This window comes from Bison bison, unplaced genomic scaffold, assembly GCF_000754665.1.
Source record: "Bison bison bison isolate TAMUID 2011002044 unplaced genomic scaffold, Bison_UMD1.0 scf7180017864526, whole genome shotgun sequence".
Lineage (NCBI taxonomy): Eukaryota > Metazoa > Chordata > Mammalia > Artiodactyla > Bovidae > Bison > Bison bison.
Genome location: NW_011495077.1, coordinates 1,812,196 through 1,836,899, shown reverse-complemented (window position 1 = coordinate 1,836,899; position 24,704 = coordinate 1,812,196). Strand labels below are relative to the sequence as shown.

Here is a 24,704-nt window from a genome sequence, read left to right as displayed (position 1 = left end):
AGAGATGAGGTCAGAGAAGAGCTGAGGCCAGACCTCGCTCTGAGGGGATGCAGAGCATCCCGGGGAGGAACCACCTTCCAAAGGAAGAAGACATTTCCTCTCTCCTAAGGTCAAAGAGGAGAAACACAGCAGCAGACACAGACCCAAACAGGTCTGGAGTCCGCCGAGGTTGTTCCCCTCTCAGCGCTTCTGTCTTCACTATGAAAGAAGAGGTGATTGCAAGTGACTTAGTAGGAAGCTTCAAGGAAGAGGCTTAAAGGTGTAAAATCCCATTTGCTGACAGTGGAAGCGGGAGGTGAGATCTCTGATCTTGGGAGTGGCCAGTTGAAGTCAATGATGACAATTTTAGGTGACAATAGTCTGTCCTCTGGAGGGACTTCCTTCAGGGGTCCTTACTTACTTGGGAGCAAGTGTGGACAAGACAGATGTTGGGTTCATCTGGTCATGGGGCTCACCCAGGGAGGCAGGATGGATGGGACAGACAGGGAAGGGGAGGGATTTTGTTTTGAATCTGGAACCTAAGGCGAATAAGAAGAGGTGAAGAGACAAGAAGGGCCATGGTTCTTCAGTGAGCTTTAGAACAGCGGCAGTAAGCCGGCTTGAGCAAACAAACCATAAGGAAAGGAGATCATATCAGAGAGTGGGATGTTTGATTCAGTTATTTCATAGGTACTGCAGTTTCTAGTGATAAGGCCTGGGTCTGACCCTGGGTGGGAGTGGGGAGGGCTTGCTAAGGTGGATGGAGAGGCATGTTAAGATGAGAGGATTCAGGAACTGAGAGGTGACCGCACTGGACGGAGCACCCAGCTGGATGACACTACCTAGGATGACTTCTGTGCTCAACCTCACTTTCTGTCCACAACCCATGACCCACATCCCACCTCCACCCTCCATTAATGTCCCTTCCCATCCAGTTTCCCACCTCCATGCCCTCTTTCTCATCTCCATCCTCATCCTCTCCAACTCCATCATGTCTCAACACTTTCATCCTCTCCTTACCCCTTTCTCTTTCTGCACCCTTATCTTTCTCATCCTCTTCCTTTCAGCACTTTATTTCTCCTCCACACTGGGCACCTGAAAAGCTACTACATGGTGGATTAAAGCCTGTGCTGAGGAGCCTAAATACATGGATTCAAATCCCATGGATACCACCTACCCATGTTGCCTCGGTTGTAAAAATGGGGTAATAATAACAGCTACCTCGTAAGGTTGTCAAAAGGATTACCTGAGTCTAAAGTGCTTGGAACAATGTCTGGGCACAAAGGAAGTGTCAATCACAGGATTGTTGCCCTCCTCCTCTCCTTGCTTCATTACACTTTCCTTCCTCCATCTTGGGCTTCCCCAGTGGCTCAACCCAATGGCTCAGCAGGTAAAGAATCCACTTGCAATGCGGAAGACAACAGGAGACATGGGTTCGATTCCTGGGTCAAAGATCCCCTGGAAAAGGAGGTGGCAACCCACTCCAGTATTCTTGCCTGAAAAAATCCCATGGACAGAGGTGCCTGGCAGGCTATGTCCATGGGGTCACAAAGATTCGGACATGACTGAATAACCAAGCACGCACACACCCTCCATTTTCTCACCTCCATTATCCCTCCGCACCTACTTCATATTTCTTCTGAGATGCAGAGATGAATCAGCCTCAGCCCCTACCCACAGTCTGATAGGGAAACAAGCACAAAAAGAAATGTCAGGAGAATATAATAATAAGCACTACTTCAAAGATGCGAAGGAAATGCCCTTGGAGAATAGAGGATATGCAAACTAACACTGCCTGGGGAACTAAAGAAAAGTCTCAACAGGCAAATAAACCTCTCAGCTGGATCTTGAAAGATGAGGAAGGATTTGCCAAGCAAAGGCAGGATGAAGTTATTCCAGCCAAAGGAATATGACGTGTTTCCTGTGCGGCTTGTGTTAGAATGTCTGAAGTTGTGCAAGCTTATGAGAAGTCAGGATGAACCCCTTCCCTGGAGAGGGCACGCCCTATCCCAGTAAGGCCAGAAGGGGGCAGCAAAGCTTTAGGAGCTGTGGCAGCCAGAGCCCAGAAAACCTCCAGAGCTGCAGAGACCTTGAACCCTTCCACAAGCCCTGACCCTGAGGATTTTCCCCAGACTGGGCCAGCCAGGCCAGAGTGGTGGGAGAGGGGGAAAACAAAAACAAGATTTCTGACATTTGGAGAAAAAAGACTAGGTGTGTCTCAAAGGAAGAACTGAAGTCCTCTAAATATGCCCTCTAATACATGTTGAACATCTTTGAACATCTATTAGTGTTTTTTGAGAGTTTACTTTTCCTCTGGGCAGGCCTCTAAGCAGCTTCTATGAAGCCTCACAAAGCTAACACAACAGCCTCTCATAGGTGATGTTAGTCAACCTACATGTGTTTAAATGGCAAGCACCATGCGCTCTACATAGGTGGAGGAGATGCCCAAGTCCTACAGCTTAGAGTTCACCCTGTACTGACCTGGGAGCTAGTGGAGTGCAGGAGCCTTGTTTGTCCAACTCCAATGAAACAGGCAAGCATCTATGGAGCAAAGAATGCCCCTCCCCCCACCCCATATACGCCATTATAGTAATCCCAGTTTTTTGTTTCTGAGGTTTCAAGGTTGTTCACTCAGAATGACAGGAACTTAGGCTGAGATGAAAGAGGGTTAGGAGAGAGTTAGGAAGTAGGCTTCTCTTTGGAAAGGTCAGTTGAGGCCTCAGGAATTAACACTGCTCCACTCCAGCTCTGCTTCTGGAACCCCAGCGGGGAAGGGTGGGGGCTGCTGCTTGGCCCTTGTAGTTCACATTGGATCTCCTAGCAGTAATTACAGACTTAGTCAACAACACTCAAATCTTGAAAAAAAAAAAATAACTCAAGCTTGGTGGAGGGGATTTTGAGATGGTAAAGAGAAGAAAGCCAGATGTAAGTGAGGCAGGGAAGAAGGGAACAGAAGGCTAGATCCAGAGCAGGCTATGGAGAGACGTTTATAAGATGTGGCTGCTGCCACTGCTCCTCCTGGGGATCTACTCCTCCTGGGGACTGCGCCTCCTGGGGATCTACTCCTCCTGGGAGCTGCTCCTCCTGGGGATCTACTCCTCCTGGGAACTGCTCCTCCTAAGGGGCTTCTCCTTCTGAGGAGCTACTCCTCCTGGGGGGCTACTCCTCCATGGGCTACTCCTCCTAGGGCCTGCTCCTCCTGGGAGTCTACTCCTCCTGAGGGGCTGCCTCAGGCAGGTGTCTACATGATGAGAGAGAAGTCTGAGCCTTCTCGGGCCTCCTTTCTCCCAACTTCCCCCAAACTTCTGTTCATCCTCCCTCACCTTCCCTGGTCCCCAGGATCCTCAACCCCTCCAAACCCAAACCTGCCATGGTGGAGATCCTGTATCAGAGGGAGCTTGGAATCCTGAAGGAGATGAGGTGAGAGGGGAATCCTGAGCCCTGGCAGCAAGGACAGAGGCTGGAGAGAGAAAGCTGAAGAGCACAGGAAGACTAAAGGGGCAGAGAAGGGTATGGCAGGGAGACCACACAGAAAAGGAACGGGATGTCTAGGATGTGGAGGTAAAACTGCCCATCTTGCTAAGTCCCTATAAGGCAAGGACCCCTGCTTCTGAAGCCAAACCCTGCACAATACTGCCATGCTGTCTGGGGAGACTCACACACCCCAAACTACCACAGTTAAGTTCATGTGATTGACAGCATATACAGTACTGCTTCAGGAACACCCAGAAATGTCTCCAGCTCACCTACAGCTGTTCATTCTTGTCAGGCACAGCCTCTTGAAACCAGGATATGAAGGAGAGACTTGCTTTGAGGTGAAGGTGAAAATGATTTCTCAGATTTGGGGAACTAAAGACCTCTAGACTATCTAGCGGAGAAGGCAATGGCACCCCACTCCAGTACTCTTGCCTGGAAAATCCCATGGATGGAGGAGCCTGGTGGACTGCCGTCTATGGGGTTTCACAGAGTTGGACACGACTGAAGCGACTTAGCAGCAGCAGCCTACCTAGACCTCTCCACACCACCAGCATCAGAATTACTTAATGCGCTTCCTACCAGGGCAGATTCCTGAGCCCCTCTCCTCTGGCAATTTATTAAATCAGAGACTGGTGGGGAGTTGGGGGGAAGACTCCCTGTTCTAACCATCTGCCTAGACGACATTCAGTTCATCAGACTAGAGACTGAACTGCTCCACCTCTGGCTCCTATCCTGGTACCCAGCTTCCTGTCATCCTCTCCCGAGCCCAACCGCTAAGCTAGATGAGACATTTCACTCCCTACCATACCCCTGACGCCCATCTCCATGGTTATGCCTTGTGATTAGGGCAGGAACCCCACTGCTGACCTATCCAGAAAGGGGGGCCAAGGATCCAAACCACTGATTTCTCCTGTATGTGTGGGTTGCCCACACTTCCAAGTGCCACCAAGAGGGGAGGATCAAATCAAATCCCTTTTCTTGGCTCTGCATCTCAATCTTAGATGTCATGGGAAAGAAAGGGAGCATACAAGCCGTTTTCATTAAATTGTGCTTAATTGGAGGAATTCCCTGGTGATTCAGTGGTTAGACCTCTGTGCTTTCACTGCTGAGGGCCTGGGTTCAATCCCTGGTGGAAGAACTAAAATCCCAGGAGTTGCATGGTACAGCCAAAAAAAAAAAAAAATCATGCTTATTTGGGGTAACTTGGGGGCATGCTGATGAAGTTTGGATGGGCACTGAAAACCTCCCACACCATCCCTTAGCACCACCTCTGCCAAGTTTCCTAGGCCTCCATTTTCAGGGACAGCTCTGCATTACCCTAGTCCCCTCCTTTCTGCCCCCACCTGACCTGGCCCATGAATATTCATCTATCAGAGCCCCCACTGCCTGCTGCCAGCTGGACTAAGAAGACAGGCCCCTTGCTGATACCACTGTCTACTGCACCCTGCATTTTCCAGCCTCAGCCACAGTGTCGTGGTCATGGTGACTGCTGCATGATAAACAGGAAGAAGCAGACAGGCTGAGGGAGGGGGCTCAGGTCACTCAGCTTCCCATGAAGTGGAAGGACCTCCTCAGGGTGGAACAGAAGGTGCCTCTCAAGCTCTAGGAAGACCCTATTGGGCAGAGGGGTGAGAGTGTGGGTCCATCCTGCTGCAGTCCCTTCACTTTGCCTGATGTGTCCTCAGGCCACACTCTGTGAACTGCTCCATGCCCTGGGTTTCTCTAGATGGCTCCTTGAGACATGGAAGGAGGGACTGTCTGAATGAGGGCAAGGTCCCCCCACCACGTCAGCCAGAGGGAATCACTGATATCTCACCAGCCCCTTCCTTCCAACTCTCCCTCACCCTTCTGAAGTTTCCCTCTCATGTACCATCTCTCCTTTCAGTCTTAGAGAGAACTGTTCTACAAAGCAAGTGACAAGGCGAGATGAGTAGGGACAGCTGCTTTCCACCACAGCCTGGCCAAGCACTTGGAACTGTAGGAAGCTCACTGGGTGCTTCCTTGGAAGAAGCGGTGAGAATAAGAACAGCTTAGGGTCATGGAAGGAAGAGGGAGCAGTCAAGTGCTACCTCCTCCCGTGGGGCCCTTTGTCTTTACACTGGGAGGTCCGACTACTCCAGGACTGTAAATGACTGCTACCTATGACAGCACCCAATGTCCTAGGCTTGACCCAATCACTTGCTGCCTTCAAAGACTCAGGCTGAGGGTTCCCTGGTGGTCCAGTGGTTAAGAATCCACGTTCCAATGCAAGGGAGACTGGTTCAAACCCTAGGACAGGAAGATCCCACATGGCACAGAGCAACTAAGCCAGTGCTCCACAACTACTGAACCAAAACTCTATAGAGCCTGCGAGCCACAGCTACTGAAGCCAGTGTGCCTAGAGCCTGCGCTTCGAAAGAAGAGAAGCCACCACAGTGTGAAGCCTGAGCACAGCAACTAGAGAGTAGCTCCTGCTTGCTGCAACTAGAGAAAGCTGTGTAGCAACGAAGACCTACTACAATCAAAAGGTTAGATCAGTAAATTTTTGAAAAAAAAAAAAAAAAAAGACTGGGGCTGGGACCAGGTCAACCACAGCACTGCAGAGGTGCTATTGTGGGGCCGGGTGAGAAATAAGGGAGAATTGTAGAGGGCACTCATGAGTCAAGTCATCTGGGGGGAAGTGGAGAGGTTGGAGGGGGTTATCTGCTGCTAAAGTGGAATGGAAACTGTAAGCATGGCTGTCCTTGAGGAATTTGGGGGATTCATTTGTTCTGAGGCCTCTTTGTCTTCCTGCCTCTCTGGGCCTGGCCCGGAATTTGGCCCCGTGGCCACCTGTGGGAATGGCGCCTCAGGCTTCTCCTGTACTGGCTGATGTGCATGTGCTGCGGGGCTGAGGGACTGCACAATTGGCTGTCCCCCTCGTGTCACTCTATGATCCCCCACACACAGCGGACCGGGCTGCCACTATCTGCACCTGGATGAATGAAGCTGCCCCCCAGACCCCATGCTGGGAGGCCCCTGCAGGTTCAAGCCCTTGGTCAGTGGGGTGGCTGGACTAGAGAAAGCGGAATGAAACAGAGGTGGCCCGGACAGAAGTCTCCTTCTGAGGCATCTGGATAAACACTATTCTACCCTCTGCCCTGCCCTTCAGAGTGAATGCTCAAGGAAGGGAAATGGATTCCCACCTGGGGCCGAGAATCCCCATGGGGAGATCTACCATCCCTAGAGTCGGTGCTTCCTTGCCCACCTCACTTCACAGCTGCTACCTGGGGACGAGACCAGGCATCCCTCTCAGATGCCACATGTCAAGGAAGCAGAGCTCACTGGCTTGCTGCTGTTTACATCAATGCATAGAGAGGGCAGTGTACAAAGCGCAGGTGGAGGGAGCATCCTGGGCCCCATTCCTTCCAGGAAAGGCTATTCAGATGAGTATCAGAAGTGGGCTAGCTGTGGTACACTGGCAAAAAGTTTGGAAGTGCTCTTATGGTAGTACCACACAATGTGTTTTTATGTACATCTTTTTTTTTTTTAATCATTGGAGTATAATTGTTTTACAATACTATTTTAGTTTCAGGTACATAGAGCAACATTGAAAACAGAGTGTTTCAATATTTTTATAGATTATACTCCATTTAAAGTTACTATACAATTTTGACTCTATACATTGTGCTGTACAATATATCACTGTAGCTTATGTATTGATGTTCACTCATTTTTTACTAAGTACCCTACTGAGTCCATGACTGATTTAGAATGAACATTTTCCTTAGAAGGAGGGCTTGAGTAAGTAACTGAGGCTGTAACTGTGCCCTGCTACGTATTTCCTTGCAGACACCTGGCTACTATGATCTTCTGTCCCTCGTGCTGGTTGTGTTAGACTAATGAAGTTACCAATGCTATTACTTACAAACCTGTAAGTCTTTCAATCCGAGACCTGGATTGAATTGGATTAGTTGGGCCTCCAGGAGACTCCCTGGGGAAGGAAGAGTGAGAAACACTGACAGAAGCAGTACTACAGGCTCTAGTGAGCAGAGAAGGCACTAGCAGGTAAAGAGATGCTTCTGGCTAAGGATTTATACAGGAGGCCAAGGAGAATGCTTAAGTCCTTTACTTCATAACCCTTCTCTGAAGACCTTCCCGTTCATCGCACACCTGTTTCATGAGATATACTCTTTCAGGGACTATACTTCCATAAAAAGAGCCAAGTGTCCAGAAAAAAGAAAAAAAGATCAGTCCTTTTAGGTGCTATATCCACAGCCCCTTACCACTAGTCTGGTGTTCACTGCGCGTATGTGGAAATCTGGCTGCCAAGGGCCTTCAGTTGGTATGCTGCCTAGGGCTCCAACCTTGACTCTCCAGAAGAAACCTCTAGAAGTATCATTATGAAGGAGCCACCCTTACCATAAAATACAGCAAGTAACAGCAAGTAAGGTAACATTCCAAGAAGTCTTCTTTCAAATTCCAGAATCTAGGTATTTGAAATTGTATTGATTACACACTCATTCATAACACATACTGTCCTGTGGACTGCTGTGCTGTCATTTCAGTCATGTCCCACTTTGCAATCCCATCAACTGTAGCCCGCCAGGCTCCTCTGTCCATGGGATTCCCCAGGCAAGAATACAGGAGCGGGTCGCCATGCCCTCCTCCATGGGGACATCTGAGCCCAGGAATCAAACTCACATCTCCTGCATTTTCAGGCAGATTCTTTCCTGTTGAGCCACCAGCGATTACACAAAGTTGTATTTCTGAAAACAAGGATCCCTAACATGGGGCCTTTTACTGTGGGACACCTCTCCCCTCAACAATAATGGAGTTTACCCATCTCTAGGACATAGGGCTCCTAGTCCCCTTTTCTTAATGGATTTTTTTTTTTTTACCTGCGCTGCCTAGCTTGTGGGATCTTAGTTCCCTGACCAGGGATCAAATGTGGGTCCCCTGTAGTGGAAACAGAGTCCTAACCACTGGAGCACCAGGTTGTCATCACCTCAAGCATGACCAATGCACCTTGCCTAAACACCATTGTCTAGCTCTTCCCCTAAGTCATTTCCCTTGCTGCCAAGTTCTCCTTCCAACAATATAAGTTCCTGGCAGTCTTGGATCTTGGTCTCATTCATTTCAGATTGTGCATACCCTTTTATTGATTTCCTGTTCAGCTTACCATTTAGAAGATCTAAGGTAGGAAAAAAGAAAATAGCTGAGTGAGAGAGGGTCTGAGGGAGTTCTGAGTGAGGGAAGGTCTGAAAGAGTGTCGAGGGAACAAAAGAAAAGAAACATAAATAGGAGTAATTTCGAAAAACCAGAAATAAAAATAAAACAAAGGTAAGACCCTCCACCACCTAGGCATTATTCCAGGCCACATTATCACCTCTGCGTTCCTAGGTTTTTGGCTACTTCGGACCACACTTCTTTCATGACCCACCAAGGTCTGTCCGTGGGATTCTGCCCCATGTTGTTTTTCCTGTGGATGCACTGGGAACCACGGCTTATCAGAAAGAAGCGACTCTTCAGGTGGGACCTCCTGCCCTTTCATCATTCATCAGAGCGCCAGTGCACAACAGGGGGCCCAGTGGAGGGATGAGAAGGTGTGATGCTACCTGGAGCATGACAAGGGTTACAGCAGAGATGATTTCTTAAGAGACACTCGATGGAAAGTTGATCTAATGTCTATACTTATGTTCTACTTTTCTCAGAATGTCTCTTTCTCTGTAGCCTTGCAATTAAAAAATAAGTAGAGACTTATGGTTCTGAAAATTCATTCTTTATTTTGATATAAAAAAATAAATCCTTCAGCCTATAAAGAATGTTACTTGTTTTCATATTGTTGTAAAGCAAACTTATAAGATAGGAACATCTACTACCAGTTCGAAAGATGCCACATATACTTTAGAAAAAAAGTCACTGCTATTTGGATTCAAACAAACATCAGAGTGAAGGGAACAAACATCTCTGTCTCCTGATTTTTCCGTAATTTTAGTAAATCATCAAGAGGAAAGCTAGTAGTGGGGATGTTACAAAATTATGCCAGAATTTGGTAATGATAGTGAAACCAGCCATTCAAATCCAGCTAGGTCATGACCTTGTACAAATGTTCTACTTGATACCCTACAAGCCGGGCTGGTAATAGATTTGAGTTATAATGTATAGATTTCTTTCGGTTACAGTTGCAAAGGAAGTCTTTAAATTCTTGAAGGAAGCTAGGAAGCAGGCTGCTGATCTGGATTTGCTCAGATGGAAAACACTTCCAGCAGGAGTCCAGTTGATAGGCTGTTGGAATCACCAGGCCTGTACTTGTCAGGTAGTTTCAGTCAGCTGATCGGGACACCATCTCCAGATCTTTGAGATACGTTTGAAGTTCTCACAGTAAAGTTGTGGCCATGGCTACATTAGCTCTGCCTATCTTCTTTGATTTTTAATATCATTCTTTACCAGCTGTAGCAGCCACTGCTTGGTAAAACTTTGCCACAAAGTCTGGCTCACTGACCTCCAGCTGCCTGACAAATTCATTGCGTTCCTGCTCAGCCCAACCTCGAAACCACTGATCCCAAAGACGTAACTGGCACTCAAAGATACAAGGTGGTCGGTTTGCTCCAGACACACTAAGCTGCTCCAGACTTTCCAGCAATGGCTGTAATTTTCCTGGTACTGCCTTAGCTACCAGGTCCTGAAGGAAACGTTCACGCTGAGGACCTGACCAGCTGGCAAACCAGTGAAGAATACACTTCATCTCCTGGGAAGTGATGTAAGACATTGGGGGAGGAGAAGAGTTAGAAATATTGTCTGGTACTGGGGGTAAGGGAGAAGGGAAGGATAGCGGCATTGAAGAGGAAGATGATTCCAGTGGCATCCTGAAACATAAAAGCACTGTTATGTACTCTCCGGATAGAGCAATGAAAATAAAGCTTCCCAACAACATGGAATCTTACCACACTTAACCAGCATCTATTACTTTTCACCGATTTGGTTTACAGAAAAACAGGGTCCTTTGTTTATTATCCAAATACCTTACAGAAAGCACCCAAGAATAACTTCATTTCATATCTACCAACTTTCCTCTTTTTCAAACCCATTACCCTCCCCAACCACTGCCTCCCTCCATCATTCCTACAAAGAATCTAAAAATATCCAAAGTATCCCTTACTCATTCTTTCCCACCTAATTCTGTTCCAGGTTGAGTAAAGAAAAAAACAATGATTAATACTGGTCCAATATATCTTCCCTAAAATGAAAAAAAGGTATACATTTTTTAATTTACCAAGCAGCTGGTCAGGACCCAGATGCTAATCATTCCTGAGCTATCAACAGTAGGTTTAAAAAAAAAAAAAAAAAGAAAAAATCTTATACAGTGAAAGAGCCTTCTCTACAATGTGCATGTAGCCTCTGAAATAAGAACTTTATAACTGTATTATTTTCTTATATTTCCTGTAAAGCATCAGGAAAAATCGAAGAGCAGAGTTAGTGAGGGTGCCTTGTCCAAAATGAGATGAGAGAGTAAGAAAAACAGGAAAAGCAGCCAATTGTTTTTTAAGGACTGAGAAAATGGCCTAGTTGGTTTGCTGTCTTAGGGACCTAACAAGTGTTATACTGCTGTGACAATCCATGTATGAACACTTTTCCTTCGTGTTTAATAGAATACCTATTGATGACCGGCCTTAGCATCACTAATGCAACTAGGAGGTCAACCAGCTTGAACAGTTCTCAAATCCCACAGTTTGAGTCTCAATGAAAACAAACTACTTGTTTACGACATATTTTACTGTTTGTGTTTCTTCTGCTCTAAGCTGGAGCGTTTCTACTGATAAAGGAACCCAGAAGCAATTAACATCAGTTCACTACCAAAACAACTCAAGGAGGTTGCTTTTTCACAGTGGCCCTACAAGAAGCAATTCCTCCTAAAGGAATTTTATTCTCTTATTCAGAGAAAGGGAGAACTTTCCCCGAGTCTTGCGACAGAGCTTCAATGGCAAGTTCAATGATCAAGAATTGGTTCGTAGAACAGGTCCAAAGACACAATGCTGCCACCTCCCACTTTGGAGGCCACGGAACCTGGCATTCCGAGGTCCCAAACAGCAACGTAGCCCTAGATGGGAGTGGCGGAGATTCGGAGATGGGAGGCGGTAGCTGTATCCGTAGGAGAGTTGGAGGTTTGGCACACTAAGGGTAGTACGCAAACACTGAGTCTGACCCGGCCCAAGGAGGGAGGTACTTGTACCCCGCTTACCTCCCTTTTTCTCTCACAGGGCACCCGGAGACCGCCACAACAGGGTTTAGACTCCGACTATCGCGGCTGCTTCCATGTTTCCTGAAAACCCTAAGGAGGGCCAACCCGGCAGCCCACGCACTTCCGGCCCCGGACCCGCCCCAAACACCCAAGCTCCACAGCGCCTCAGCCTTAGGGCCGGAGATAGCCGAATAATTCCGATTATGGCTAGCCCAGAGTCGACAGCTTCCGAACGGATTCGATTCAAAACCTCGGTAAGACGAAGAGAACCGAGCTCTGAAAGGAGGATGCGGGAGGAGGGAGAGGCTGGGAGGATGGAAAGAACCAATTGGTGCCGATGTGTAGACGGAAACACCCGAGCACTTCCGGAGGAACCCGGGGAGCTCTGAGTGGTAATCGAGGGGTTGACTATGGCAGTGGGCGGGGCCAACTCGGTACGTTCGAAGGGCGTTGGCGGAAATTACCGAAGATGCCCGAAGCCGTCGGGACGGACCCGAGTACCTCACGCAAGATGGCGGAGCTGGAGGAGGTGACTCTGGACGGGAAGCCTCTTCAGGCGCTGCGGGTGACCGACCTGAAGGCCGCACTGGAGCAGCGAGGCCTAGCCAAGAGCGGGCAGAAGAGTGCCCTGGTCAAGCGGCTCAAAGGGGTGAGGAGACGGCGTTGCCGGGGTGTCGGAGGGAAGCGGACCCGGTAGAGCCGAGTCTCTGCCGCGGCGCAGGCGCAGTGTCCGGGCTCGGCGCGAGCGAGCTCAGGCCGCCAGCGCGAGCCTCCGGATCCGCGCGCACGGTGGTTGGCGAGGCTCGCGCTGGAGTAGAAATAGCGCCGGTTCCCGCCTTAACGGTAGCGGCGCGAGCCCAAAATGGGAGGGTGCGCGCTACTCTCCTGGAGTGTCTTAAGCTCCTTCCTCGTTCCCCCACCCCCTCCTTGTTTGTGTCTGTGGTTTCGGCGCATGCGCTGCAGAAGGAGTTAAATCCCACTACAACCACCGGCGTTGCTGGCCTGAGGGGGGCGAGTTGGGCTGGGTCGGAGTTAGGGGTATAGTTGGCCGGAGGGGTTGATGGGGTTGGTTATCAGTATCCGAATGAATAGAATTGGGGTAGGGCAAAAATGTCTGTTTGACTAGGGTAGGAGGTGAGATGAAGAGAAGCCTTGATTTGAAGGACTTGGTTAGGCAGAGATGTATATTTTATAGAGCATCCAGAAGCAATTTGGGTGGATAAGAGTTTGGTGAATATTGATGAGAGAGGTGAGGTGGGCTGGTCTGTATTGGGGATTTTGAATCTGCTTAAGTAGATTAGGGTGGGATTGCCAAGAGGTAGAGGGATGAATTGGTGTGTTTATTTGGTGTAAATGGAGGGAAGATGAGGATCTCTTGGTGGTTTTGGGGGCTTCCCTGGTGGCTCAGAGGTTAAAGCGTTTGCCTCCAATGCGGGAGACCCGGGTTCGATCCCTGGGTCGGGAAGATCCCCTGGCGAAGGAAATGGTAACCCACTCCAGTATTCTTGCCTGGAGAATTCTTGCCTGGTAGGCTACAGTCCACGGGGTCGCTAAGAGTTGGACATGACTGAGCGACTTTACTCACTCACTCAGTATGGTTTTGGGCTGGGTTGGCTCAAGGGTTAAGTTGGCAGACCGTTGCTTACACTGAAGCTGACAGTTTCATGTGTGTGTGTATTGGATCAGAACATGATTTATAGAGTCTATGGTCATTTTGTTCTGTAGCCTCCTCTTTGAAATTTTTATAAATTTGGTAAATCTAGTTGCCACTCTTTTGGAAACAAGACAGGTTCACTTGAGTAGATCTAATCCTGGGTAACTGATCAAATAATTCACTGAGGACAAAATCATGGTTTCATGTATTTGAACCTGGTTTGAGTATTTGAAGTGAAGGGCCAGATTTAGAAGGAACACTGGTCAGAAGTGCAGAAGACAATAGCGATTGTAGTACTGTCAGATTTTATTGCATAGCCAGATTTCCTCAATATGCCTGCATTTTACATCTGTACATTTGGTAGCAGTAACCGTGGCTACCTTTAAGGGTCTTCTGAAGATGAATGAGAACAGTATTAGTAAAGGGCATTTAGGTCCTTGGAAAAGTACAGTTTAAGTGTGTATGGTTAGTCATTGCATTTGATGAAGAGATTGGGGGAGGGGTATTTTTTGCTTTTGTTTTTCCTGGTTTCTGACTTTTGCCCTTCTCTATACCAGGCTCTAATGCTAGAAAATTTACAAAAACACTCAACCCCGCATGCTGCATTCCAGCCAAATTCCCAGGTAAGAAAGAAGGTTCATTACCAGGGGTGGACTCTGAATGCACAGAGACATGGAAGGACATGATGTATGTTTGGTGCTTGGTTTCTCACCAGTATTTCCCTAAGTTCCTTGGGTTGAAAATGTTTTCATACTGGGACAATTGAATTCTAATAAAGAATTCAAGAATCAGAAGAGCTATAAGTTAATTTCTGATTCTTGAAATGGTGTGTGCAGAAAGATATGGTTCCAGTTGATTAAGTGGAGTGCAAGGGTCTGAAGTCATTTATTTGACATTGATTTGAGAGAAGTAGTTGATGTCCTTGTAGATATGAAGTAGACAATCACCACGGCAGTATAGGAAAATACGTCCTGATCCAAGAAGAATTCTTGTGTTGACATAAATTTTCCAAGAAATCAGTCCTTTGGAGATCATCCACCATTATCAGTGTTAATATTAACTATGCAGTCATTCCTAAGCATTGTTAATTGCTCTGTTACTTAGGGCAAGAAACAACCTTCGGAGACCTTGATTTCCTCAGTTTCCCTGCATGTAAGATGAGAAAAGGTTGAACTATGTCGATAGTTTTATAACTGCTGAGATTTTGTGGAGATGCTTTTGGAGGCTTCCTGTAGGAAATTTCTTTCCAAGTGAGCAGCAGTTCACATTCCCCTCCTAAGCTAGAATAGCATTGAGTTTCTGCATAAGATTTCTTTGAAAGAAACCATTCCCAGTTTTTTTTTTTAAGTGTTAGACTAGGTAGTCTCTTAAGATTCTTTTCAGCTTTACCAATTCCTCATTATAGTGTGTCACGCACCTAAAGGAAGAATCCAGGTCTTTGTTAGTGCAATGGTGTGCAGCTCCAGTACTAGATGAAATCCCAAGATACTGTGGAAAAACAAGAGAGCTTTCCTACTCCCTTGTTATTAGCTTATTAAGCTGAAAGTATCATAATCTAACTAGCTTACAGAGGTTTAGTTAAATATTTTAGCAAACATAAGAAAATGCATGTTAATCAGTTTACCATTCTATTCCTTTTGCCCATTACATTTTGTCTTTGAAGTTTTGCTTTTATTAACATAGGATTTTTGCAACAAATACGTATATTCTCTAATACTTGCAACCCACACTTGATTAATGTCCGATGACTACCAAGAGAACCTACCTCTATTAATTTAGGTGAAAATAAACTTTTACCATCTTTAGGAAAGATGACTAATGACAAAAAGTATTCAGGTTTTTTCCCTTTTCTGGAGTTCTAATAGGACTTGCTAAGCAAGAAGGTTCTTGAGAGGAGGACTTGTGAAGAAAAAGCTGAAGGGCTAAAGAGTGACATGGGAGTCCTGGATTTTAAATATTGTTACCAAAGATTTCTTCTCACCCAAAGAAGATGGAGTTAGAACTCTGTCTAAATGCTGAATGGACATCCCTTTTCTTAGTCCCTTGCTTTCAGGCTTTTTAAATCTGATACTGAATTTTGGAGATGTTTAAATGTTTCCTGAATAGGTGGAGATTGATCTTTTGTGTCAACTAAAGATGAATTAGTATGAACTAGTGTTTTTTCCTTCAGTTTTTAATATTATTAAAAGGAAAAATTAGATATATGGTTTAGATTATCTAAAAATTTAGTTTAAAAGACATAGTTTTATAGGAGTTTATTTCTTTTTAGATTATTTGTGCATCACTGTTTGGTTGGGAACTGACTATTTAAAATAAAAGATTATGTGCAGCTCCTCTTTTTGCCATCTTTTGTGAATCATAGGGCTATATATTTTGGTCCTCAGCTTAGGAGTAGCTTAGAAAAGGGCCCTCCAGTATTATCTTTCTTTGATCCAGATATAATCCTTTGCTCCATGGAATTTTCTTCCTAGTGTTTTCCTGGTTTGCTTTTCTAGACTGTCTTTTTCCATTTCTTCTACACAGATTGGCGAGGAAATGAGCCAGAACAGTTTCATAAAGCAGTATCTGGAAAAGCAGCAGGAGCTGCTTAGGCAGCGTTTGGAACGTGAAGCTCGAGAAGCTGCAGAACTTGAAGGTAAGTTCAGACTGTTGCTTCTCACATGGAGTCCTTCCTTCTTATTCCTGTCACCGAGTAGATGGGCCTATTTCACTAGGCAGTTTCAGGAATATAAGTCAGGCTGAAACTGCCACTTACTTGCTTTGGTAGTTTGTGGATCCAAGTGAGTTACTCTTTATGTTTTGTCAGGGAAGAAGACACTTAATTTGACTTAATCTTGTTAGAAGAGGATTCCTGCCAACAGGAAGAGTTATATGTAAATTAAGCTATCCTTTGACATACTAGACTAGAAAAACCAGGGAGTTTTTCTCTATGTACAGTGCTCTCTTTAGTATATACTCTGTATCCATGACTTTGCCTGACCTCCTTCACTCCTCTACATATTCCCACATGCTGAGCCCTTCACTCCCTCCCTGCCCCGACCCAATCTGTACTTTGCAGAAGCTTCAGCTGAGTCGGAGGACGAGATGATCCATCCCGAGAGAGTGGCTTCCCTGCTGCCTCCTGACTTTCAGAGCAGCCTGGAGAGACCAGAGCTGGAGCTCAGCAGACATTCACCCAGTACGTATCTCCCTCCCCACTGCGCTGTTTTGACAGTCTTGCGTAGTTGGTGGGGGGAGGTAGTTACACCTCCTTTCATGCTAAGCTTCCATTAAAGTCTCAGGGCAGTTCTGTGACAGTGTTATTTGACATCTGTTTTTCATGGAAATTATGTCCTTTTTGAATTCTGCTTTCACCTCAATGTTGTGTTAACCTCTCAGAGTATTTTATAAGGCAGTCTGATTTTTCTTCTCACCTGTATACCTCTCTAACTTCCTCTACTGTACCTCTGAATTTAGCAGCAGTCACAACTCGTTTTCATCTCTTCACCAGTTGTATATATTCTGTGTCACACATCCAGTCAGTCATACTCCCAAACGGACATCTGCAGTTTATTAATTCATTCAGCAAGTTTTTACTGAGTGTCTGTTATATGCTAGGCATGTGCTAGGCACCAGAAATATAGTAAAAAGACAAGTCTCTGCTATAATGAAGCATACAGTTTAGTGAACAGATGGACATTAAACAAATTATTACATAATTAGAGTCATGCTGTGTGCTGAGAGGCAATGCAGAGTATTATGTGAGCATATTACAAGGAATTCAGACCTAATGTGTGGAATTGGTTCAGGCAGGGTTAATTTTTTCACATTTTAGAAAGCATTAAGCACCCACTTCCGCATAGTATCTCAAACAAAAATCTGTAAATACAGCCTTTGTCTTCTAGAAACTACCTAAGTATACCTTTAGGAGAACGTGTATATAAGACATGTGGATAGTAGGTAGATAAAGGAAGCCAGTGTGTAAACTAACAAGTATTTTGAATAATTATTAATGTTAGTGGTAATGGGGAAGGTGATCATTCCATATTTTTAATATTTTTAGAATGCATGTTAGTTGTCAGTGTTCCTTCTCAAATAAAAATAAGCCAAAAAAATTATGTATTGAGTTCTGCTGTATACATGTCTCCATGCGGGAGTATGTGGTGGGGGGTCAGCACCTTGTACAGTCTGTTAGGGAGAGAGAAGACAATCACACATAAAGCTAACAATAGAAGATAGTATGTGTTAAGTAACATACGAGGAGTACAGACACAATGTACTGTCAGAATTCGAAAGACGAAAAATTCACTGAGGACCAGAAAGATTATAGAGAGCTTTATTAAAGGAGGTGTAGTATTTGAGCTGAGCCTTAGAAATAGGTAGGATTTGAGTTGGCACAGAGAGGACAAGAGGGTATTTTTAGAAAGGAACAGAGGCACAGGGATAGGAATGAAGGTGATATTTAATTTTAAAGGTAATGGAGGGACCACTGAAACTTCTTGATGGGAATATGATCTGATAAACTCTTTTGAAAAAGGGAGAACCTCTCTCTGGCTTAAATGTAATCTGAAGTGAAAATGAGGAATGTCCTGAAATAGATGTAGGTTTAAAAATCAAATAAAGATTTAGAATGAAAAAGGTGGCCAGTATTCAGTGCTTTGAGTCATCAGAAGGACTATGCCTGTAGCTATAATTGATGAGGGGAAAGAGAGGGTAGGTGAAAGGAAAGAGGTGAAAAATTAGAAATGAATGTAGTAAATTGTAGAGTGGTTTGGTGATTTAGTTGCTAAGTTGTGTTTGACTCTTGTGATCCAATGGACTGTAGCCCTCCAAGCTCCTCTGTCCATGGGATTTTCCAGGCAAGAATACTAGAGTGGGTTAAAATTGTAGGGTACAACTAACAATTGCTCTGTGTCTTCTTCAGTGTACCCTGTCCATAAACTTTTCTACCTCTGATCTTGGCTAGAATATGAACTTTATTACAGATGTGGCATAAAATGTGGTAAGAGTCCTAAGTGGAGTGGTAGTTTTGGAGTTCTAGCAATGCTTGGTTGGATCAATAGCAATGCCTGGAATTTACCCAGAAGTTAGGTTTGTTTCAGGTATACAATGTCAGTCTGCCGTAGGCCAGTAAACTATTAGGATTCCAGTTTATTTGTTAGCTTTGGATGTTTGGGGTTCCTTGTTTCGTAACATTTTGATTAAGGTTCCTAGTAATATGTTGTTAATTAACAGTGGCACCTGAGGATTTTTTTTGGGGGGGGGGGATATTGTTTTTTAAGAATATGAATTCCTGGTCCCTGCCCCAAGAACCTCAAGGAGTGTAAGTCCTGAGACCTTACGTTTTTTAAAGTCTCCTGGTAGTTCTGTTGATGAACTCAGTTTATGAATGACTAAGTGAAAGAATAGCTTTTCAGTGTTAACAGTTAATCAGGATCCTTGTCTTATACTGCAGCAGCCTCCCATTAACGTCCTGTAGACACAGTCCCAAATAGGAAGGAAGGATTGGTTTATAAAATCCTCCCTGGCTCCCCTTCTTGACTTTTTACCTCTCTACCAGTTTCTTCAGATTTTTCTGCCCTCTATAATCAGGGGTTGCCTGGATTCCCTTCTAGGTCATAACTGGTTTTATGGAAGTCTTTATTATCTTCAGTTAATTCTTTTAAAAAAGAGACCACACTCGGACGATTAGGAAAAATACTAAAACATTAAAAAATGGGCAGTCAGAATATGGATTGATTAACAAAGGTATGAACGACCCCAGGGGGTTTTAACCAGCCTTTGGCTTACAAAGCATTTAGCCCTTATTCCTATTTCTTGTGTTAAATCTGGATGCTGAGATTCCACAGAAATGTTAGATAAGTTACTTATACAGCAGATATGAGTCAGATTTAGGTTTGGCATCCTTCTCTTAATTTCTGCTTCTTATTCATACCCAAGGATACTGTTTGGCCACAGGCTTTGCTGTGATCTCTATAGCTACCTAACTTGGGTCTTGCAGATCCTACTGAGGGATTTGTTTTCCAGATTGAAGAAACTTTCCTCCTATCTGGCCCTTAAACTTTCTTCACTTTAATACATTTTATACTATCTTCGCTCTCCTGAAGACTTCTGGCTTGGAATCTTAGAAATCTTACGTTCACCCTGGCTTACCTTTTAACGCCTGAAATATTAACCTGTTACCAGCATTGGTTCCACCCTCTGCTAAAGGTGCTCATTTCCTTCACATATCAGTAACATCAGGCTGAAGACACTCATGTGGCCACGTGCACATAATAGATGGCACCTTTCGTAGAATCTTGTCTGCCTCACATCAGTTCCTTACGAGGAGCTCAAAAAAATGCCTCATCTCTTTCTTATAGTTTGTATTGTTTACTAGGTTCTTGTTTTCATGTCTGAAGGTCCCCTCCAGCTGTCGTTTTTGTTGTTGTTGTTTTTTTTTTTTTGCAAAACAATGATGTCCAGAACTTTCTGAACAACTTTTCTCAGCTTTCCCACATCTCTTTGATGACTTACTAGGCAAGTGCTTCTGGAGAAGGGATTGTCTAGAATCCTGTCACTGCAGTTTTACAATATCAAAATAACATTACTGCCGGAGTCCAACTCCAGCAACCAGGGATTCAGCCTGAAGAGATGGACAGTGTCAGCGAGGGAAATGAGACAGCCTCTCAGTTTATTCCAAGTTTAAGATTCTCTTTTATACTTTTACAAAAACATTAGGCCAGAGGTTTGACATTTTTAGTTCCCCCTCTCCCAGATTTATCATCTCCATAAATCACTGTTGCTCTTCAGACAGAGTCCTGCTTCAGTGATTCTCTGGGAATCAGCCTTATCATCTATTATCTACCTCTTGTAAGTGTCCCATAGTTAACTTGTGATTACATTGTAACTCATGCTACATTCCTCAGTTACTACTTATCTTCCTAAATCCTGTTTGCCCCTAACATCCTGAGCTCACTCTCTTTTAAAAAGGCTTCTAGCTATAGTGTCTCTAAAAATTCCTGACTTCTATAAGCTGTAGTAAAATATGCTAACTTTACAACATTCCTCAAATCTTTAACTTCTAACTATTTTAATTATTTCTAAGCCCTAAATTCAGTAAACTCCTTTGCCATAAACTTTCTCCTCACAAATAGGCTTCAGATATCAATCCCTCCCATGGCCTCAAGCTACGGCCTATGTGCTCATCCTGGAACACTCTTTTCTAAAAGTCCTTGAACAAATGTCAGTGATTAACTTTATGAATTATTTTCTGAGCAGTGCTGCAGAAGGCTTTGTGCCTTCTCATGCTCCTCTCAAGAACAATAAGCACCTTAATATTCCTTTTCAGTCAACTCAGCTGAGGAGAGGAAAAGACCAGTCAGAATTACAAGGCCTAACTCCTTCATCCCGGGATCTGTGCCTGCGGAATGAGGAGAGGGGGCTGGGGGCTGTGCCTCCATTTTGTCAGTAATGCCTAACGCGGCTCCCGACATCTCCCCCTTTTTTATTTTTTAGAGCATAGGTATGAAACTCAGTAGATAGAGCGGAAACACTTTGGCTGAGTATCCTGAAAAGACACGGGGCTATTACACAAATCAGAACTAACAGGCATAAGCACATGGCAGCATTAATCATTATTGTAGAAAAGGATCCATGGGAAAGATACCCTTCCAGATTTTCAAAGAGAGAATTAGAAAAGTCAGACTCCGCCTGCTTCATATTCTGAATATGCTGATGTAACTTAGAAATATCAATACTAAAATCTGAATTATTCCAGACGCCTAAAATATGATTTCTAATGCGTTCCCAAGAGTGCATGGATTCATTCACTTGTAGAGGGGTAACGCACATCCATTTAAATTCAGCATGGCACCTTAAAGACAATTTAATTTTTAAATTTGTAATTTCTTGCCCCATAAACAGAACTGCTTCTTCTAAAGCATTGACCTTATATTCTATTTTCTTATCTATAATTTCCTGTGTAGTAAGAGCTACGGAGACATTTTTGGACAGCTGATCGACAAACGAGGCCGTATGCACTTGTTTCGACAAGGCAACAGCAGAAACCATAACTGATGCAGTTATGGCAATCAAAGCTGTTATTCCCACAACCAGAGCTGCAATGAATTGCTTAGGTCGAGAAATTAAATTAAGTTCATATAAAACTTTCAGTGCATAATCTTCAAACCATTGTCCCTCTAATTTTACAGGAACCATCAAATATGGTGGTTGCTTTACAATCATCACAGCCTTATAATTATAATCATTCCCATCAACACAATTCTATATAAAACAATTCACACATATAACATTGTAAACAGTTTCTTCTTCAGAAACTTCCAAATCACTCTGATTTCTGGCCAACGAAAAGGCATAGGGAGAATGCATGCAGGCCCGTACAATATATCTTTGTTCATTTAAAGGTCTATGTAAAATCACAGGTGCCATAGCAGCCAATACTTTCCGTAACTCAGGCTGCATGGGACCCGTTCCATCGAAGCTCACTAAAGGAGGAACCCATCCATTAGCATGCCACCTAGTAATTACTAAAGGCATAGGGAGAAATGAATTATCCCATGTGGACCTATAAGGTTCTACATAAATCAAGCCCCATCGTTGATTCAAAAGATTGGGGTACCCTCATTTGGTCAGAAAATGTCTGGTGGCAGCAATGGGAATAGATAACTTTATGGCGTACATGCATTCTTTCCAACTAGGAAAGCCAGAAATTCTGCTTATGCTCTCCCAGGCCTGTAGTCCTTGTTCATCAGAGTCTAAAGTTGGGAGTGCACAGCTCGGATAGTCCTTTAAATGAGGGGCTGCTTTTTAAAGGCATCAAATAGTCTTTCTTGCGCCCCTGGCATCAGCAGCTGTAAAGACCAAAAGTCTGTCTCGCCATCGCTTCTTGGAGAATCAGTAAGCATGCCTTTCAAGGAAGTGCTAACGCATCCGTTCAAAACTGGAGCTGCTGCTTGTAGAGAGGAAGGTATGGCAAAGCAAATAGGTGGATAAATGGACGCGCCCGAAAAATTGAAGGGAGTGCTGACCACTGTTTTAACATTATTAGGATAGATAGAAGCCCCGCCCAAAAGAAGAGTATCATTAACAAAAACACATTCATTCATCCAATCAGTAGGCTGGGAAGAAGGTGGATTACGCAAATGAGCCCAATGAACTTTTTCTGTGCTGGAGGGCCTCAGCTGACAAGCTAACACAGCAAGCATAGCCACAAACATTACCATAGGAGTGGCCTCATATCTCCCCCTTTCTATTAATTCTTCAGCCCGCTGAGTGAGATGTTTTAGCTGGCCCCAAGTTGGTACAGTGCTGGAGGTGATTGTTTAAGTACAATAACTGTGACGAGGTGGGGCAGAATATGGTTGAACTCAATCAGCATGTCTCTCCTGAAGCGCCAGGTGCCTGAAGCGATGTACTAGCAGTGAAGCCTCAGGCAAAGGGTCACTCGCCCTTTGGCGTTTCCTTGGCTCCCTCAGGTCTGGACTCCATGAGCTTCTGGTCTCTCCATCTTTCCTTGGTTCCGGACTCCAGGACCCCAGGGATTTTAGTAACCTCAGGGGTCCAAACAGTAGAAGTGGAATCCTGTGGAAACACAAAAGCATACCCTCTCCCATAAGTTAGCAGTATATCTGGCCTTCTCCATTCTCCTGTAAGGAGGTCTTTCAACTTAACCAGAGGCCAAGTCGTAGCCCCTTTAGGAGTCCAGTGTCTCGTCATTGCAGTCTGCCCGTGTGTCCATGTTTAAATGATTAATTACAAACAAAGCATAGTGTAAAACATGATGCGGAGAGGAATATTTAAATTCTCCCTGTCTTAATTTAGCTATCTGACTTTTTAAAGTCTGGTGCACCCTTTCCACTATGGCTTGGCTTTGGGGATTATAAAGTATTCCGGTTGAATGTAGTATGGAAAATTGTTGACAAATCTCTTAAAAGTGGCAGAATTATAAGCTGGGGCATTATCTGTTTTTATCTGTTCGGGGAGTCTTATTTGGGAAAAGCTTTGAAACAAGTGCTGAATTACATCTCTTGTTGCTTCACCTGATCTAGCAGAGGCTATAACAACACGAGAAAAGGTATCCACAGTAACATGCACTAAGGACAGTTTTCCAAAAGCCGCGATATGAGTTACATCCATTTGCCAGAGAGCATTAGGCCTAAGGCCTCTGGGATTTACTCCTAATGGTGGAGATGGATTAAATGTTGGGCAATTTGGACATAACTATTTGTCTAGCTGCTTCCCTAGGGATATGAAATTCATACCTTAAACCAGCTGCATTTTGATGATGAATTTTGTGAGAATTTTTGGCCTTGTCAATCTTTTCATGTAAGTTTAAAGCAATGACTTTAGTTAATGCATCTGCCAAAGCATTTCCTTCATGCAAAGGGCCAGGCAAGCCGGAATGGGCTCTAATATGTCCCACAAAATATTTCTTATCTCTATGCTTAATCTCCTTCTGTAAATCAAATAACAGGGAGAATATAGTAGTCTCATTTTCTGGAATATTAGTAGTCTCAGTATGAGGAAATAACCCTACAGTATATCTGGAGTCAGTCAAAAGATTGAAGGCATGGTCTCTTAAATGTTGAAAAGCCCAAATAACCGCCCTCAACTCAGCTCTCTGGGCCGATGTCTCTTCAGTTACCTGAACATGGGATTTTCCATCAATAATTGTGACTGCTTTAACATTAGAGGAACCATCTGTGAAAACTAAAATTGCCCTTTCCAAAGGTTGAATAGAAAATTTCTTTGGAAAAAATCACTGGATGTGTTTTCAAAAAATGCAGTAGGGGGCTTGAGGGCAAATGAAACAAAATTTGACCCCTGAAATCTATCAGGGTAACTTGCCAATCATTACTATTTTGTAAAAGAAATTGCAGTTGATCCTTATTGAATGGAATCACTATATTTGCTACTTCTTTTTCAAAAAGTTCCACACTTCTTTTTCTACCTTTTATAATTAATTGTGCTACCAAGCTAGGATAAGATAAAATTATTTTTCTTGGGGTCACTGGTATATGGAGCCATTCCAATGGGCCTTCTTGCCACAAGCATCCTGTAGGTGTATGCTCTGTGGCGAGAATAATTAAATCCCATCCTCTGGTAATATTAATCCTAATTAACTGATCATTTAAAGCCTCATCCACCTTAACAAGAGCCAGCTCTGCCTCACTAGTCAACTTTCTCTCAGAATTGGGATTAGGATCGCTTTTTAAGCAATCCAACAGAGGCTTTAAATCTGCAGTGGTCAGTTTTAAATGTGGGTGTATCCAATTAATATCTCCTAATAATTTCTGGAAATCGTTTAAAGTTAGTAAAGGATTTCTCCGCATGACTCATGGTATGGGTATTTAATACCCTCCCTAAATAAGAAAAAGGATTTACTTGCATCTTATCTGGCACTATCTTTAAACC

General features: G+C 44.3%; 2 protein-coding genes across 2 annotated transcripts in view; one reads left to right on the top strand and one right to left on the bottom strand.

Moving 5' to 3' along the window:
• Positions 1–9,180: 9,180 nt before the first annotated feature.
• On the bottom strand, positions 9,181–11,933 carry LOC104981998 (chromosome unknown open reading frame, human C14orf119). The gene is made up of 2 exons (XM_010831274.1): positions 11,657–11,933; positions 9,181–10,283 (listed from the first exon to the last, which is right to left on the bottom strand). Exon 2 carries the CDS (start codon positions 10,280–10,282, stop codon positions 9,854–9,856), a length of 429 nt encoding a protein of 142 aa, XP_010829576.1. The 5' UTR covers position 10,283; positions 11,657–11,933; the 3' UTR covers positions 9,181–9,853.
• Positions 11,934–11,958: 25 nt separating this feature from the next.
• The window catches only part of ACIN1 (apoptotic chromatin condensation inducer 1), a 38,380-nt gene continuing 25,634 nt past the window's right edge, over positions 11,959–24,704 (top strand). The window contains exons 1-4 of the mRNA XM_010831411.1: positions 11,959–12,305; positions 13,868–13,933; positions 15,834–15,945; positions 16,369–16,488. Coding sequence (XP_010829713.1) covers positions 11,994–12,305; positions 13,868–13,933; positions 15,834–15,945; positions 16,369–16,488 — 610 coding nt within the window. The 5' untranslated portion in view covers positions 11,959–11,993. The remainder of the gene's footprint in view (positions 12,306–13,867; positions 13,934–15,833; positions 15,946–16,368; positions 16,489–24,704) is intronic.

Bases quoted from the DNA above. Each gene is read 5' to 3' on its own strand.
- LOC104981998 (XM_010831274.1), bottom strand. From the start codon at position 10,282: ATGCCACTGGAATCATCTTCCTCTTCAATGCCGCTATCCTTCCCTTCT.